A 15,756-nucleotide genomic window follows, 5' to 3' on the forward strand; every position below is an offset into this window, starting at 1 on the left:
GGACAACCTGGGCCTTTACAAGCCTGCCAAGGCCTTAAACTGCATCTGGCAGAACCAGCACAGAGACCGGGTGGTATGTGCTTACAGCAGGTGAGCAGCTGTGTGCTGCACTCTCTGCACAGGGACCCCAAGGCCTTTGTCATTCTGTGCACAAACAGAGCTTTCCAGCTAGTCCAGAGTCACATGTCCCACCCACCAAGTAAGGACCCAATTTTCAAAATCAGGGGGTTAAACTCAGGTCTACGTGCCCAGCATCAGGAACCCACGCTTCACATTAGGGCCGACACCAGAAGGGTTGGCTGAGTATCAGGTGCTCAGATCGATGGTTGTGAGGACCATAAGAGCAATAAAGAGGATTTTCGAGGGACACTGATCTCTTAGGGCAGAGGAAGGGTTAAACAGCCATGACCTGCTGCGTGTAAGGAACACCACGAGATCCACTGCCTTCGTAGCATTCCAACTGCCAACAAGCACCGTGGTCATTAGCAACGATCAAGGCAATATGCATCAAGAACATGATGCTTTAAAAAGGGAGCCTGGCTTGTTAGAGGGGGAATTTTTACACTAGAACTGGAAAGAAAAAACAATCATGTTCCTTGGCCAGGCATTTTCTCTATTCGCCAACATGCATGTATCTGATATTGTGTTGAAACAGCAGCTCTCTCCTTAATCCCCCAGCCAAGTCAGAGTCCTGAATTAGTGGAACCATTCTCTTGCTATGGAAGGTAATTGTGGTGTCACACATGGCATGGCAACTTCAACCCTTCCCGCCTCAGGGCTTGGATGGTAGTTAGAAACATGCAGACATTCGCCACACGTGTCCCATTTTCATGAGGAACCTCCTGACTTGAGCAGCTAGCAGTGAAGGGAATTTACTGCAGTTCTGCCTTCATTACTAGAGGATGCCTCTCCTGGCCATCTTCGGACAGCCATGAATGAGGGTCACAGTTCTGGCTCAGCCCTCACTGAGAAGATAGGAAACGTGTTCAAAAAAAGAGGGAGAAGTGGAGGGTGACACCACAGAGGCCAAGGCAGAGGTGGGGGGTGGGAACACCACAGAGCAGGAAAACACGTCGAAGCCAGCAGAGGAAGCAAGACAGCACCGTCTCTGACTTTACCACTTGACACGCTGAGCTGGTTAAACAATGACCTCCATGATAATTACCCAAAACAAGGATCCTGCTACCAGCCACATGCTGTCATGAGACTCCTCACATCCATCTTCGCCTCCCCCCATTTTCCCAGTGTCTCAGGCCACTCCAGTGCTCCACCATAGCCACCAGAACACCTCTGGGTTTCATACCACAGTTTAAACCATTGACTCCGTGAGCTCTGAGCCCATAAATCCAAGAACTCTCCAACCACAAAGAAGAGGAAGGGGAAAAGTTGTATCCTACTACCACAGAATAGAGCAGAGAGATTTATTTATTTTTATTACATTCAGAAATGACACCAGCACAGATGAGCCTATCAATAAATAGAGAGGTTTTTAGAGTTAAGGAATTCCTTAAAAAAACAGGTGGCCTAGTTTTTTGTTTGATATTATAAGTGCCCCCAAAACAGTGCAAGCTTCATTATTTTGAATTTATTCAATTGTCGGGGAGAAGTGTTCCCAAGATGGCACACACCTCCAGCCCCAGGCCATTGATTTGGTGGGTGCAGCTCTTGATATGATTTGTAGAACCGGTTGAAAGTTTTTTGTTGAAGCCGTACCCAGCAAAACGTGGCTTTTTGATAAGGACAAAAATTGTGGAAAATTTGTTTTGGTCAAAATTTTAAAGACTGAAAACACTAGACTGACAACTGAAAAATGTGGAGAATCTGGGATTCTCTTCCCCCAAGCCCCCCCAGTTCCCCCTACTCTTCCAGTTGGGATGAGATGAGAAAAAGACAAAACCCTCAAATTTTGTTTCAAGCCATAGTTTTATTTAGTGAAAACCCACAAGATTCCATGGATAGTTTCAACCCCCACCCCCACCCCTGGCTTCAACACTTACAGAAAACACTTACCCTGGTTTAACTGCCCCTAATGATTTCCATTACTGAAGTTGCATATTGGGCCCTGGGTATGACACATGCTCTGCTACACAGAAATGAAGAGAGAAACTCCAAGCTAGTTGGGAGATATTCTCTCACCTGCCAGCCACATTAGCCTGGGTGTATGCAGCTTCCTTTTTTGTAATCCTAAGCGGAATGATGAACCTACAACACCGAAGAGAGACGGCCCAGTGGTTAGGGCACTAGCCTGGGATACTAGAGAGCTGAGTACAATCCTCTGCTCCGCCACAGAGGTCCTGTGTGACCTTGGGCAAGTCACTTAGCTTTATACTGCCTCCGCTTCCCATCTGTAAAATGGCAATACCACTACTTCCCTACCTCACAGGACTGTTGTGAAGATTAGTGCCTTGAAGACTGAAGCACTCCAACACTACAGTAGTGGGGCCAGATAAGTACCACAGACAGTCGTTCAGTAAAATAAATCAATTAAAAAAATTGCTGTAAGGGCCAAAGCCTCAGACAGCCAACTTATTAGGAAAGGAAAAAAAGAAGGTGGGTAGCTCTCCAGCCCGCTTCATCTCTAGTGCTCAATGGCACTGTTACGATGTTGTGTAACTGAAAAGCCCTAAGGCAGGCAGGTAACTGGATGCTGTACAACAAACAAAGATTCTCGGCAATGAAAGTAGGGCACTTCAAAGCATAATCACCACAGAGAAAAGGAAAATCGGTTGACTGCTTTGAAAACACGGTCTGTCAAAAAATACTGTCTGCTACACACTCAGGGGAGGTGGGGAGATCCAACTCCTCGAGCCCAGGATATAGAAAAAACAAAACATTGCATTTCTGCACCCAGAGCTTATTTATTTCAATATGGGTCACCAGAAAATGGATCTCTTGTGCAACGGAACAAGAAACGTGCTTGGAAAGAAACGTGGCTCTGTTACGCTTGCATCACAGAGCCCCCAACACCAAGGGTCATTCTGCCAATACAGCTGCAGCGTGAGGTCTGGGGGCAGCAGGGTAAGATGGCAGCTCTAGTACAGCCACGGGAACCAAGGGTTCTGACAGCGTGGGAGTCTGCATCTAGTGCAGTTGCTACGCTGCCCCGTGACACTCAAAGTTAAGTACAGAGCCGCCACTGAAGGCGGCTTGCTCAGGTTAGCGCCTCTGACAGAGCTTTCTAGTCATGTCAGAAGATCAGGGCCTTAAAAAGTAACAGCCATCTAATTCCACAGCATGGGCAAGCCTGGCTGCTTAGCTAAGGACTGGCCACGGAGAAAGTGCAGGGAGGCAGAGGGGCTGCAACAGAAATCTGTTCTAACGAGTTTTGCTGGAATTAAATACAATGTGTCAACACAGGCAGCAACTCCTGAGTTAAGGCCAACTTGTCCTTCCGTGGCCCCACTGTGCTTAGACAGCACAGGACCTTCTTTAGCATGTGCTGTAGTCAGACTCCGAGTAAGGTTACAGCAGCAAGAGACCAACTGGACGCAGCGCTCATCCTACCCCTTTCCACTGTAAAGGTGACCTGAGGAGAAAACAAGTCCGGTGTGTGCTCTTGCCTGTCTTTGGAGCACAAGAAAAAGGGGCGGGCAAGTAGCCTGAGGGTTTGTCTATCCCTTACAGCACCGAGCTGCGGCAGCACTTAGTAAAGGGGCTATCTTTGCGGACAGGAGAGCTTTTCCCATTGGCGTAGGTACTCCACCTCTCCGAGAGATGGTAGCCATGGTGACAGGAGAAGCCCTCCCGTTGACATCGCACGGTCTACACCAGGAGTTCAGTCGGTATAAATGCATCACACAGGGGTGTGGATTTTCCACACCCATGAACAATACACTTATACCAACATACGTCTGTAGTGTAGCCCAGGGCTTGGTGTCAAGTCCTGTCTTCCCTGGTCTACTGCAAGTCTCCCTGGAAAGACCAGGAGCACTGGACTTCAAGTTGTCTCATCACACTGATCTGAGGCACAGAGGAATATGGCTATTACGGTTGGGAGGTTTGGAGCAAGTAGCTACAACTCACTCCACCTGCTGGAAGAAGTAGAGTAGGCACCAGGGTTCTGGCACATTACGGTGCTTTCCTCAATGAGGTGACATCTTTCTGCATGGTAGGTAGCAGGAGCCAGCCCACTAGAAGGCATGCCGTACCTAGCAAAGGAGACGACACGTTCACTGATTAAGCAGCAATGAGGATAGAAGAGATGATCACAATCAAGCCAGCAAGCAGCTCACCGTATGAGTGCTGGAGTGACAGTCCTGCTACAACTGGGGTCTCAAACTGGGGTCAGGACTATTGTGTGTGTGCGTGGGGGGGTCACGAGCTGTCAGCATCCACCCCAAACCCTGCTTTGCCTCCAGCATTTATAATGGTGTTATAAATTAAAAACACTTGTTTTATATATTTAAGTGGGGCCGTCACACTCAGAGGCTTGTTGTGTGAAAGGGGACACCAGTACAAAAGTTTAAAAACCACTGTGCTACAACCTGTTCATAATGCAGCATCCCCTAATGCCAGTAGGGGGCACCTTTGAGCAATGTGTGAACTTGTAGCTTTCCTGTAACTTTTCCTATATTACCACCACAGCTCTGTGTGCCTGGAGTCCTGTGGTTTGCTCTAGAGAAACATCAGTGCATTGAACTTTAGTGTCACCAGCTCATCTAAAGCTAGTAAATTAGCCTCTGTAAGCAGGCTGTTGCTTGCATAAGATAGCCACAGATGATTGCACGTGATCCCCCGAACCACAGCATCAGAATGCTCATTTCAGTAACACAGGGGCAACCTGCAGACATGGAATGGCATTTCAGCTGGAAAGGACGCAGTGCGATAACTCTGCCAGGATCACAATGTCCCCCCTCCCCATGCTTCTCTTCAGTAGCAACAATAGCTGAGAGAGGGGGCCGCAGTGCAAGAAAAGCTTGTTGGGAAGCGTTCAGGCGTTGAATATCAGAGGGGTAGCCGTGTTAGTCTGCATTCACAAAAACGAGGAGTTCAGCGACACTCTGAAGACTAACAGCTTTATTTGGGCATAAGCTTTCACCGGTAAAAAACCCACTTCTTCAGATGCACAGAGTGAAAGTTACAGATGCAGGCATAAATATACTGATACATGGAGAGAAGGGATTTACCTTATAGGCATTGAAAAATCCCACCAGCTAGTCTGAGGGCACTTTTGGAACTGTTTCTTCTATCACCTCCAGATCTTCCTTTACAAGAGTGACTCACCATCCATGAGGATCATGTTAGAACTGGCCTCAATCTAAGGAAGTGTGTGCACGGACAATGAGTTCCCATGTCACCTGTGAGAACTAGATTAAAAATCCTGACTTGGATAACTAATGCAATGGGGTCTGATTGTCTCACTGCAGTCTTCCAGGGGGGTTTTCGTCCCTATCCCGACACTGTGGTGTGCCAGAGTTCAGCTGGACTGAGAGCTGCGGGGTTAAAGGAGAACAGACCCACACAGTCTTGTTGCTGCCATCATCAGTTTCTCATTTATGTGCACTAAAGCCACAAACCAAGGGAAGCCTACAATTGTGCCAATGAGAAAGGGAGCAATCTTGTTTTCCCACTTTTGATGGTTTTGCACCCAAATATTATTGGTTCTCTGTATAACCCCTATGAGTCTGGACATTTTACATTGGGTGGTGGGGACGAGAACCACATGGTTGTAGATCTTAAAAACTGAAGTGTTCTGACAATACTGGGGGCTCAACTCTGTCCTCAGTTACGGGGTGTAGTTCCCACTGAAGTCAATAGGAATTGTAGCCACATAACTGATGGCAGATGCAGCCTCTCAGAATTTACACAGTCCTTTTCACCTCAAGGCGAACCACCTTGTCAGGAAGGCTGGTCAGCGTCAAAGGCAACATTAGAACTCAGGTCTTTGGCTCCCAGGCCTCAGACGCAAGCTCAACAAGTGGCCCAAACACGACACCGGACAGAGTGGTCGTACTGAGATATTGACTGCTATATAGAAGCAGATATTTAACTGGCACCAAGCCACTTCCAGGAACAGGCGGCCACTGGGCCACGGCACCAGAGCGAAGGAAGCCAGGATCACTTACAATGCTCCAGAAGGAAAAAGAGGCTTCACCTCTTGACAAAAGCTCCCAACGCCAATGCTGCAGCTTGAAGAGGGGGCTGCCCTATTCCACTGCATAACTCAAGTACGGTGCTTGCTCAAGTTAAGGGAGGGCGGATGCTGAGGGATAACAGGAGCCAGACATTTTACACCTCATTTTCCACTCTCTCCTCTCCCTCCCCTTTCCCCAATCAAAATAATTTCCCCCTCTCCAGTCTCCAAAGGGCACAACCCTGCAGAGAAAACTCACAGGACAAGCAGAGTAACAGGCTGCGAAATGTGCCATCGTGAGCCCCCTACGACTCCTTGGATTGTGATGGCTCAAAGTAAACAAGCTTAAAACCCCACTAAAAACAAGCAGCAAAAGTAAAGCACCAGCGGCAGTTCCGCAGCCTCAGGGGACAACCATTGTGCTTTGCACAGATACTAACTCAAAGGGCTTTTAACAATGTAGGTTCTGAAGTGCTAAACTAGAACAAATCCAAACTGCTCCCTCTCTCGAGCCACTGAAGCTGTGACGCAGGCTTGGTCCAAGGCCATGAGATCATTCCAATACATACTCATGCAAACCACTTTATGGCTTTTATTCTCTCTGAGAACCTGGCGCAATCTCACACTCATTCCGCTCCAGGGGTACAAACCCAGCAGGGATATGCACGAGAAGGGAATCCAGGCCAGTCCCCTTGGCACCTCTGGGATGATCGTTAATCCACCATCCACTTGCTGACGGCCACCCAAACCCATCTCCTTTAACCCTTTGTTCTTTCCCAGCCTCTTAACGTATCCGCTCGGTCCCAGCCCTGGATTCACTCCAGTCTATTCCACTTAGCTGCTTGAAACCGTCAACTCCGGGTGTGTCTCGGACCTGGAGAGTCTGCATTGTGCTGCACTACTAGGGCAGTAATGGGGGGGAAGTGTTCCCAGCAAAGCACTCCCCCAATGCCAGGGGATCTCTGCTCCTGTAGTGAAGAGCCCCGCAGCAGAGGAAGGCAGAAGGGTCTGTTTTCTGTGCACACTCCCACCTTATTTCATCTATTCTGTCCCACTCTAGCACTCCAGATGCTGGCAAATTCCTGTCCTCCTATCCTTCTGAATGACAGTTCTAATCTTTCCAGTATTATCCTTAGTTCAGAGCAGAGCGGAGAACACCACACCTGCCTTGCTCTCTTTTTAATTCCATTTTCCGCTAGCTATATCTCTTTTCAAACTCAGGGAGGAAGGAATAAGTCACTAGAGAATAAAAAAGCCCTCACACTTATTAGCCAGGTGGACAATAGGTCTAAGGCAAGGAAGGGTTCTCAAACTGGGGGTCAGGACCCCTCAGAGGGTTGTAAGGTTATTATGTGGGGGGTCATGAGCTGTCAGCCTCCACCCCAAACCCCACTTCACCTCCAGCATTTATAGCAGAATTACAAATTAAAAACATTTTAAAAATATTTAAGGGGGGGAGGGTGGAGATGCAGAATTTTGCTTTCAAAACAGAGTCCACAGAATGCAAAAGAAAGAGGCCTGGTGAAGTAGGTCAGTTATATATGAAAGTGTGGTTGGCCGATATAAAATGCTCTCCCTGCCTATCTTGCCCCCTCCCATCCAGCTACTGCATTAGCCAGCCACTTCTGAGGGCTTGTCTACATCACAAAGTTGCAGCACTGGTGAGAGGGTTACAGCTCTGCAACTTAGGAGGTGTACACATCTGCAGGGCACCACCAGCGCTGCAACTCCCTGTTTGCAGCGCTGGCCGTACTCCCGTTTTGTCTCGGGTGTAGAGGATCCAGCGCTGGTGATCCAGCGCTGGTAATCAAGTATAGACACTTACCAGCGCTTTTCTTGACCTCCGTGGAATAAGCAGGTATCCCAGCATACCTGAGGAAGCCTCTGGTAATCAAGCTGGTCTCCTTCCCCGGCTTGCTCTCGCGTTCCCCAAACCCCGAGCAAGCAGGTCTCCTTCCCTGCGGTTTGCAGGGTGGTTCGGGGAACGCGAGAGCAAACCGCGGCGAAGCTGGTCTCCTTTCCCGGTTTGCTCTCGCGTTCCCCGAACCCCACTTGAAGCCGCCCAACAGCGCTGCAGTGTGGCCACATCTAACACCACTTGCAGCGCTGGTTGCTGTAAGTGTGGCCACTCTACAGCGCTGGCCCTATACAGCTGTACTAATACAGCTGTAACAACCAGCGCTGCAAAATTTTAGATGTAGACATGGCCTGAGTCACTGGAGAAAGTTGCCTGTTCGTGATCTGCTCACAAGCCTTAAAGCAGGGAAGAGCAGCTAGAAACCGTCTGCAGGGCATGTAACGAAGGCACATGAGCCCCACACAAGCAGCCAGGGAAGGGACTGCACGGTGTACTCAGTGCGCCAGGAGCTTTGCCCCCCGCTCTGCATTCAGAAAGGGATTTCATCGCCCAACAACCAGCACTTCGGGGATACGTGACCTAACACAGGCAAGCATTGTGCAAGTTTCCTACGTAATGCTCCAACACACAGACCACCTGCAGCTCCTACTCTGGGTGCATGCAGAGCCAAGCATGACAGCCCCTGACTAAAGCCAGGAAAGGGACAGATGCTGGGCAAGTCCTAACCAGCAATCTCTGATCCCACTCCACAGGCTCTCCTGGGCAGTCTAACAACTGTGCCACGGGGCGTCCGACTGCGTGGAGCAGGCGAGCGTCCAGTAAGCAATGGGGAGATTCAAGGATACGCTGCCAATACTTTCCCAAGGGGTGCCACAGTGCTGGTATCCCATCCCCTCCCTAGAAGGTGAGCAAACCCAATGGGTTTGGCTGCTACTCACATGTCACGCAGACGAGGCATGTCCTGAGGAGCAGGTTGACCCACAGCGCCCAGCGCTCCGGCACCTGGGAAACAGCCCCGGGCACAATGATTTCAGCAGGGACGTAGAACTGCAGCGCGTAGGTGAAGAAGATCCCAATGGAGTATAGCAGCTTGACAGATTGGTACAGCCTGCAAAGGGAACAGGGCGAAATCCAGTCACCTCCATTCACACCCCAGCTCCCTCAGGGGCAGATTTAAGACAAAGCAACATAAAAATAACTCTGCAACAAGAGTGAATTTAGACGGGAAAGAGAGCTGGGCTTAATCCCCATGGCTGTGAAGCCTGTCCTGCGATCCCTGGTTAAGGGGGAAGCAAGCAGCTCATTCCTAAGACAGGGCAGCACCAGCCCACAGCTGAAAGGCACTTGCTCTGGCCAGATGGCTCTGTATCCTTGAGGAGAGAGACCTCAGTGTGGGCTGGTGCCCTAGGAGTCGACAGGACCGGAGTTACAGGACTAGAGGACGAGCATTTCAAGCGCTCTGACCCCGCTCCACCCATCGTGAAGGTACAAAGGGCCAGACTGACAGGAATTTAAGTGCTTAAAGGTGCAGCTGGGTGCTTGGGGGAATTTACAAAACTGCCTAAGGGATGTGCCTGCCACTGAAAACAATGGGAGTTAGGCGCCTAACCTACTTTGAATGTTTGGAAAATCCCACTAGATACCTTGCTGCATCTCTGGGCACCTAAATACCTTTGGCTTCCGTGGAAACTCCTCAGACCACATGTTCAGTCCCTAGCTTAAAGCAGGCTGCTGCTAGTCAGTTCCAGGGCTCTGCTGTTTGCATACGAGTCTTCTCCCACTGCTAAGGGGAGACATTTCATACCCTAGTCAGGGTGTGTCGCAGGGGCCAGGGATTTGAACTTGTGAGCACATGCACACACAGCATGACGCTGTCCACCAAACTCCTGCCAACTGGAGTCCGAAGGCCTTCACTCAGCTACAGAACAGGCACTGTCCCGGCAGCACAAGCTCCCCGACTTGCAGGGGCCACCTTTTAAGGAATGCAGGGAGGTTAATCCCCACAAGGGCACTAATCACTGGGGGACCTGGCCACCCATCCACCAGAGACCACAGGTCACCTCACAGAGGAGCCAGCTGATCAGACTTCAGTTTTCACCAGCAACCTACGCTGGCTGTGAGCCAGAATTACAGAAGTTGTCTCTTATTACCTGTTCCCTGGGTTCTCTCTCATCCCAAATTTTGCTAGCAAAGGTAGGTTTCTTTGCAGGAGGAAGAAAAAGCTACTTTTCGCCTTGCTCTGAGGCGAGCCCGATTTTACTCTGTGCCTTAAAATAAAAAGATCAAGGCTACCTTCAAAGTGGTTTATCAGCTTTTGACATGAATATTTCACAGTTTTTGATTACTGTCTTTCCCCACAGCTAGGGGGAAGGACCGCACTGCCAGGATTAGCATGGGCTTAGGAAGTTAAACGCAACACGGACGTGACCACTGCCTGCACTTTAACCCGCTTGATTTAAAATAAAAACAAAAACGACTATTTTTGGAGCTCGGCGCAGAGAGTTTGGGGGACAGGACTGTTAAAATAGCAGTGCTGGGCAGGTTGTGTGTCCTGATAGAGACCCTAGCTAAGTCCCCAAGTCAGCAGTGGTCTTGCTAAGTACTCATTCTACAGTGACAGGCACCAGTGATACAAAGGGAAGGAGTTTGTCTTCTCCGTGCGAGAATGACCCCGATCTCGGACCAAGGATGACTAGGGGATACCAATCATTTTGCAATGTCAAGGGATCCATAGGCAAGAGAACCGGCCTTTTATAAAAGAGTGTTGTATTACCTGGGCCACCCAGCTGACTAGATCCAAGCATTGCATGTGGCAATCTAGATCAGGCTTCCAGCTGGTGTGCGTCCGGAGAAATAAGAACATGCAAGGGGGAGCAGAGCTAGACAGCACTTGTGCTGCACGGGGGAAGATAAAGGGAAGCTGGAGACTCAAAAACTCCAGCTAAGGCAGGAGGGGCTAGCCACCTTTTTACAATCCTTTGGCTTCTACAGGCTGGAGGTGCTGCCCCTTAGTAATCATACAAGGGACCAAAGCAAAGTATGCTGAGAAACTGCAACTCTATGAAGTCAGGGTTGGTGCCCGGGGGGGGGGGGGGGGGGGGAGGAGGAGAGGCCTGAACACATTCTTATGGGCAAGAGGCTCTTGAGCATTGCAACCCACCAGTGAGGGATTCAAAGATAGGAGTCAGGCAGCTGCGATGAGGAGAGAACCACCTGATCAATGGGGCATCGTCAGTGTGAGGATGAAGCACTTTGCAGTTCTAATCTAGAGACAATAAAAAAAAACATATCACTCTTCCCCTTGGGACTCAGTTTCAAGCAGTGCTGCTTCTCTGCTCCACACACAACCTGATGGGGGTTGTGGTGAAATGACATTCCTGCTTTGGCTTGGGAAGATCAACTCAATGGTGGCAGTGCTGGGAGAAAAACCTACACCCTGGCTGAAGTAGTGATGGAGACAGGCGAGGTACAAAGCGCCAGCTATACACAGGAGCTATTTGCTGCACATATTGGAATAGACCTCCCTCAGGTTATTCCTATGGCAATATGACTGGAATATTTTTTATAAATTCTCTAGTCACTTGATGCAGTCTTCTTCAGATAGCGAGTAACTCAGGAATTCGGACTACACAGCCCACAGAACATCCTAGCTACTGAAAATGCCCACACTTATCAAGGCAGCCTAATGTACAGAAAGCTACAGGCAAAGTTTTCACATTGGCGAGAGTCCAATTTAAGGGTGTAAATACGCTGATGCCTGCGCAAGGTGGGGCTTGGGGCACAAGCCACATCCAGGTATGGGGGTGAGGTTCTGAACATCTGACCATAAGTCACTTGTCCCTGTGTTTGGTTATATTCCTACTGTGTCACACTAAGTGACCACCAAAGATGGGAAAAGGCTACAGAGAACTAGCTCCTAAAGCAAGAAGTTTGTATCAATGCAGGTCTTCAAAGGTCCAGGGCAGGGCTGGCCCAGGAGTCTGTGCAGGTCACAAGGAGTCAACAACTTCACCCCTGCTCCCCTAGGTAGGGGCAAAGCACAACAGAAGCCTGAGTGCAGGAAGAGGGCCAGGAGGGGCTAGCGACTGCTCAGCCCTTACCCCCGGCAAAGATGGTCCCAGTCAGGGATGATAAAGAAGAGGGAGTCCTGTAGATGAGCGGTGCAGTCACTGCACTCTGAGGGGCAGACATGTCCACCTTCGAGGCCATGCTCCAAGAGCTCCCACTGAGGCTGTCGTCCACACAGCCCCCACCCAGGGTGCCGTCAGTGTCACAACCGCTCAGCTTTCATTCTGCACAGTTTGACAGCCACCTGGAAATGAAGGAGCAGTGCAAAGCCTTCAACTGCCGCAAACCTGGCATTGCTGCTCAGCATCCCACTAATGCTGTGGTTACACAGACTTGCATTCCTCCATTGATGTAGCCTATCAGCTTATGGGGAATAAACCACTCTGCAGGCTGGGACACATGCTCCATGGACAGACATTTATCAGCCACCTTAACTCAGCATTTCCACACTTAACAGAAGAAGTTTTTACCCTAATTTAGGATCCCAAGTTTGTTTTTTGTAATACTTCCAAGTTACCGATACTTATTTACAACTTGATCCAAGTGTTCTGTCTGGAAATTTAATCAATGGCTGCACAGTGCTATGAAAATATTAAGTGCTCTGCTTGCTAGGTGTAGAGGATTCCATTTCCCCAGAGACTGTACTGTCCATCTCTTCACCTCCACAAAAACCCACCAGTTGGCGATCCCCTGAGGTCAAGGATGATCTCTTTCACAGGTTTTATTTTTCATGGGATGGGGCAGTTGCCCTTTAATGGGAAAAGAAAGCAATGTTGCTTTAAGGATGAGGCATGCTGGGAGTTTTCTGCAAAGTATAAGGCCCAATCTCTGAGAGGACTCAATCTGATGCAGAATCCAAGGACCCACAGGGGACTGGGACATAGTTCAGAATCTGGATTTTCTGCCCAACGTTTTGGTCATTTTGTCTATAATAAAACCAAAGTTTATTAGAAGCTGCAAACAGCCTGAAGCGTGTCCAGAAGATCGTGCACCACTCTTCCTCTGCCAGCCAGTAGAACAGGTAGCAAGAGCCGCGTGCTTTTTTACCTCCTCAAACCCACCACCCCAGAGTTTGGAAAAAGCTATTGATGTTTGCAGCATCATCCAACTTTCTAAAAGAGGAAGGATGGTCTTGTGGTTAAGGCACTATGGAGAGTTGGGTTAAATTCTTAGCTCTTGTTAGATTCCTTGTGTGACGTTGGGCAAGCTACTTTGTTTCTCTGCCCTGCAGTTCACCATCTGTAAAAATGGGCATAGTAATATTTCCTCTCTCCTACCCTTTGTCTTGCCTGTTTAGACTGTAAACTCCCTGGCGTGAAGAGCATCTTACTAGGTGTTTCTACTGCACTTAGCAGAATGGGGTTCTGATCTCAGCTGGAACCCCGAGGCACTACCATAATACAGAAGCATTTTTATAAGTCTCTCCTGAACCTCTCTGAGTGGCAATGTCTAAACAAGCACCACACATGCACACATGGTGGTAACAAGGCAAGCATTGCAGCAGGACCTGCCTTGCGCTGCATTTCTCTTTGCCATGCATCAGAAAGGGAGCACTTATTTAAAAATAAAAACAAAGCGATAAAAGCAGCCCTTTGGTGATGTCAAGATCTTGAAAGCAAAAGCAGGTTCTGCAGACAGAGAGCCCTGGCTGTGTTCTCTATCTATACGGCCATTGATATTAAAAGTAAATATCGGGGAAGATGTAAAACGTACAAGTTTCACTGTAATCGTTTTCACTCATGGGTAAGGAATGGCAAGTCAGGTCACATGACAAGTCAAGACACTTTCCACTATAGGAAAGGGTAGGGCTAGGAGGGACAAGCCAAGGTTAAGCATTGCTGTCTGCTTCATAAGCCACCTTGGGACACACAGGGTTCCAGGCCAACGAAGGCAAAGAAATGGCACATTTTTAAACTCTGAATTGTTTCCCAGACCTCTCTTGCCAATAGCACTCTGGCTCATCCCCTTGGGCAAACATTCTCTCTCCATCGGCCACAACACATCCTGGAGACCTCAGCCTCGAGAGACAGCTTCTGTAGTGGAATGGCTACACCGAGATCAGTGCACGAGGGCAGTGTCACAGTTTCTGTACGCGACGCACCCATTCTCGCCCACGGCCAGCGAGTGGAAAGATGGCAAAGAGGTAGCCACAGAGCCACACAGAGGGCTTGTCTCATGCGCTGGCGTTCACATGGTTCCCTCTTTCACCAGGCAAGGAGAAGTGACCAAGCTTCAATTCCCTGCTCTGCCAGACTCCCTGGGTGACACTAGGCAAGCCTGTGTCTCAGTTTCCCCTTTGTGCAATGTGGGTAACGGCCCAGCCCCACATCCCAGGGGAGCTTTTCGGTGCTCAGATGTCATGGTAATGGGGGACACAGAAGTACTAAGACAGGACAAATGCCATCCATTGTTCTCCAGAGCTGCACTGTATTTCACAGAACCACTGCTTCCTATAGACAGGCTAGTCTGTGAGCGACGCTGAGTCTGATTTCTAAAGCATTCCTCCATCGGAGGGACTTGGCAGCACTTGAGACTCAATGTGTCTCTTATGTAGAGAAACACAGCAAGCCCTGGGAGTAGGACATGTAGCCAGTCTGTCCCCCTAGTGCAAAAGGCTTTTTTTTTTTTTTTTTTAGCAAAGGGCAGTGAACAGCTTGTCCAGTTGGAGTTACCAAAGAGGACATGAGCAAGTGAAATGTAACACGTTGGACCATGACCAGGGCATCCAGAATAAGAGACAAGATAGATCCCATGGACACTTCAAGCTCCTGGACACCCAGTGGCTTGATTGTGTCTCCCCTTATGGGGGGGAGGGAGGGGATTTGCCATCTTTCCAAGCCATCCTAGGGCACTGGTTCACCATCAGCTTGGTCAAGGGCTAGTGAGTGACCCAACATCCCTTCCAAGATGACCCATGTCTGAAACTTACTCAAAGTGTTTGAGGAGAGAGAGGAGGCAAATCAGATTCTTGTCTGTTACTTCTGCACACTGCTCAAAGTACTGTACGTGAGCAGAGCGCACCTCTTTCAATCAGAGGCCTTCCGGTGAGCTGTTACAAAGCACAGCAGCCCGCCGGGGAGGAAGGGACTCATGATTTGTCCCATTCTGAGAAACTCATGGCTTTTCCAACACCTAAACCAAGGCAGGCTGGAGAAACAGAGCACACTGGGCAAGTCCTCACATCAAAGTATCTTACTGTATCAACAGCACGCCACCACCCATCAAAGCATATGGTTTTCCACCATTTCTTGTTGTGATGCCAGGGGAGTCGGGGAAGGAGAACAGAGCTGAGCTGACGAGGAGAGGAGAGATGTTTCATTTTTAGAGACCAGAAGTTGGAGTCACTCTGCATCCTAGTAAAAGGCTGTCCTCCCAGTAAGGGGGGGTCCACCTAAATCTCCCCTTACAACCACCTTCCTGAGTGGCGGAGATGGACATTAATGTCAGGAAGTCGAGACAAAAAGGAAGTTACACAACATGCCTTCTCCTGGACTTAGGCTGGCAAATGTTAAACCTCAAACAAACAGTTTCAAAAGCCTCACATCTGTGCGCCTCATTGAATCACTCATCACAGCCTCCACATTCCAAACAAGCTGCAAAACAGCCCCTACCTGCTAGGAGACAGCACTGGGCTTTTAATTAGTTCCTGCTCTCCTGCTTCCCTGCTACCGTAGTTCCTCCGAGTCCTTTGAAACTCGCCTCTTACAAAAAAGAGATGACAACTCTGTAGTTGGAGGGTTTCGACTGGAGCAGCTGC

The 15,756-nt window shown here is 49.2% G+C and overlaps 1 protein-coding gene across 9 annotated transcripts in view; it reads right to left on the bottom strand.

Moving 5' to 3' along the window:
• Positions 1-15,756, bottom strand: part of LOC127055030 (proton-coupled amino acid transporter 1-like) — a 47,888-nt gene that overhangs the window by 9,166 nt on the left and 22,966 nt on the right. For 6 of the 9 annotated variants that reach the window (XM_050961580.1, XM_050961579.1, XM_050961583.1 and 3 more), the window contains one exon: positions 8,870-9,039. In XM_050961580.1, the coding sequence (XP_050817537.1) occupies positions 8,870-9,039 (170 nt within the window). Of the gene's footprint in view, positions 1-1,919; positions 4,149-8,869; positions 9,040-15,756 lie in introns of those variants that run through there. The other 3 variants (XM_050961586.1, XM_050961587.1, XM_050961585.1) reach the window with 3 other exon arrangements.

Source organism: Gopherus flavomarginatus, chromosome 7 (assembly GCF_025201925.1).
Source record: "Gopherus flavomarginatus isolate rGopFla2 chromosome 7, rGopFla2.mat.asm, whole genome shotgun sequence".
Classification (NCBI taxonomy): Eukaryota; Metazoa; Chordata; order Testudines; family Testudinidae; genus Gopherus; species Gopherus flavomarginatus.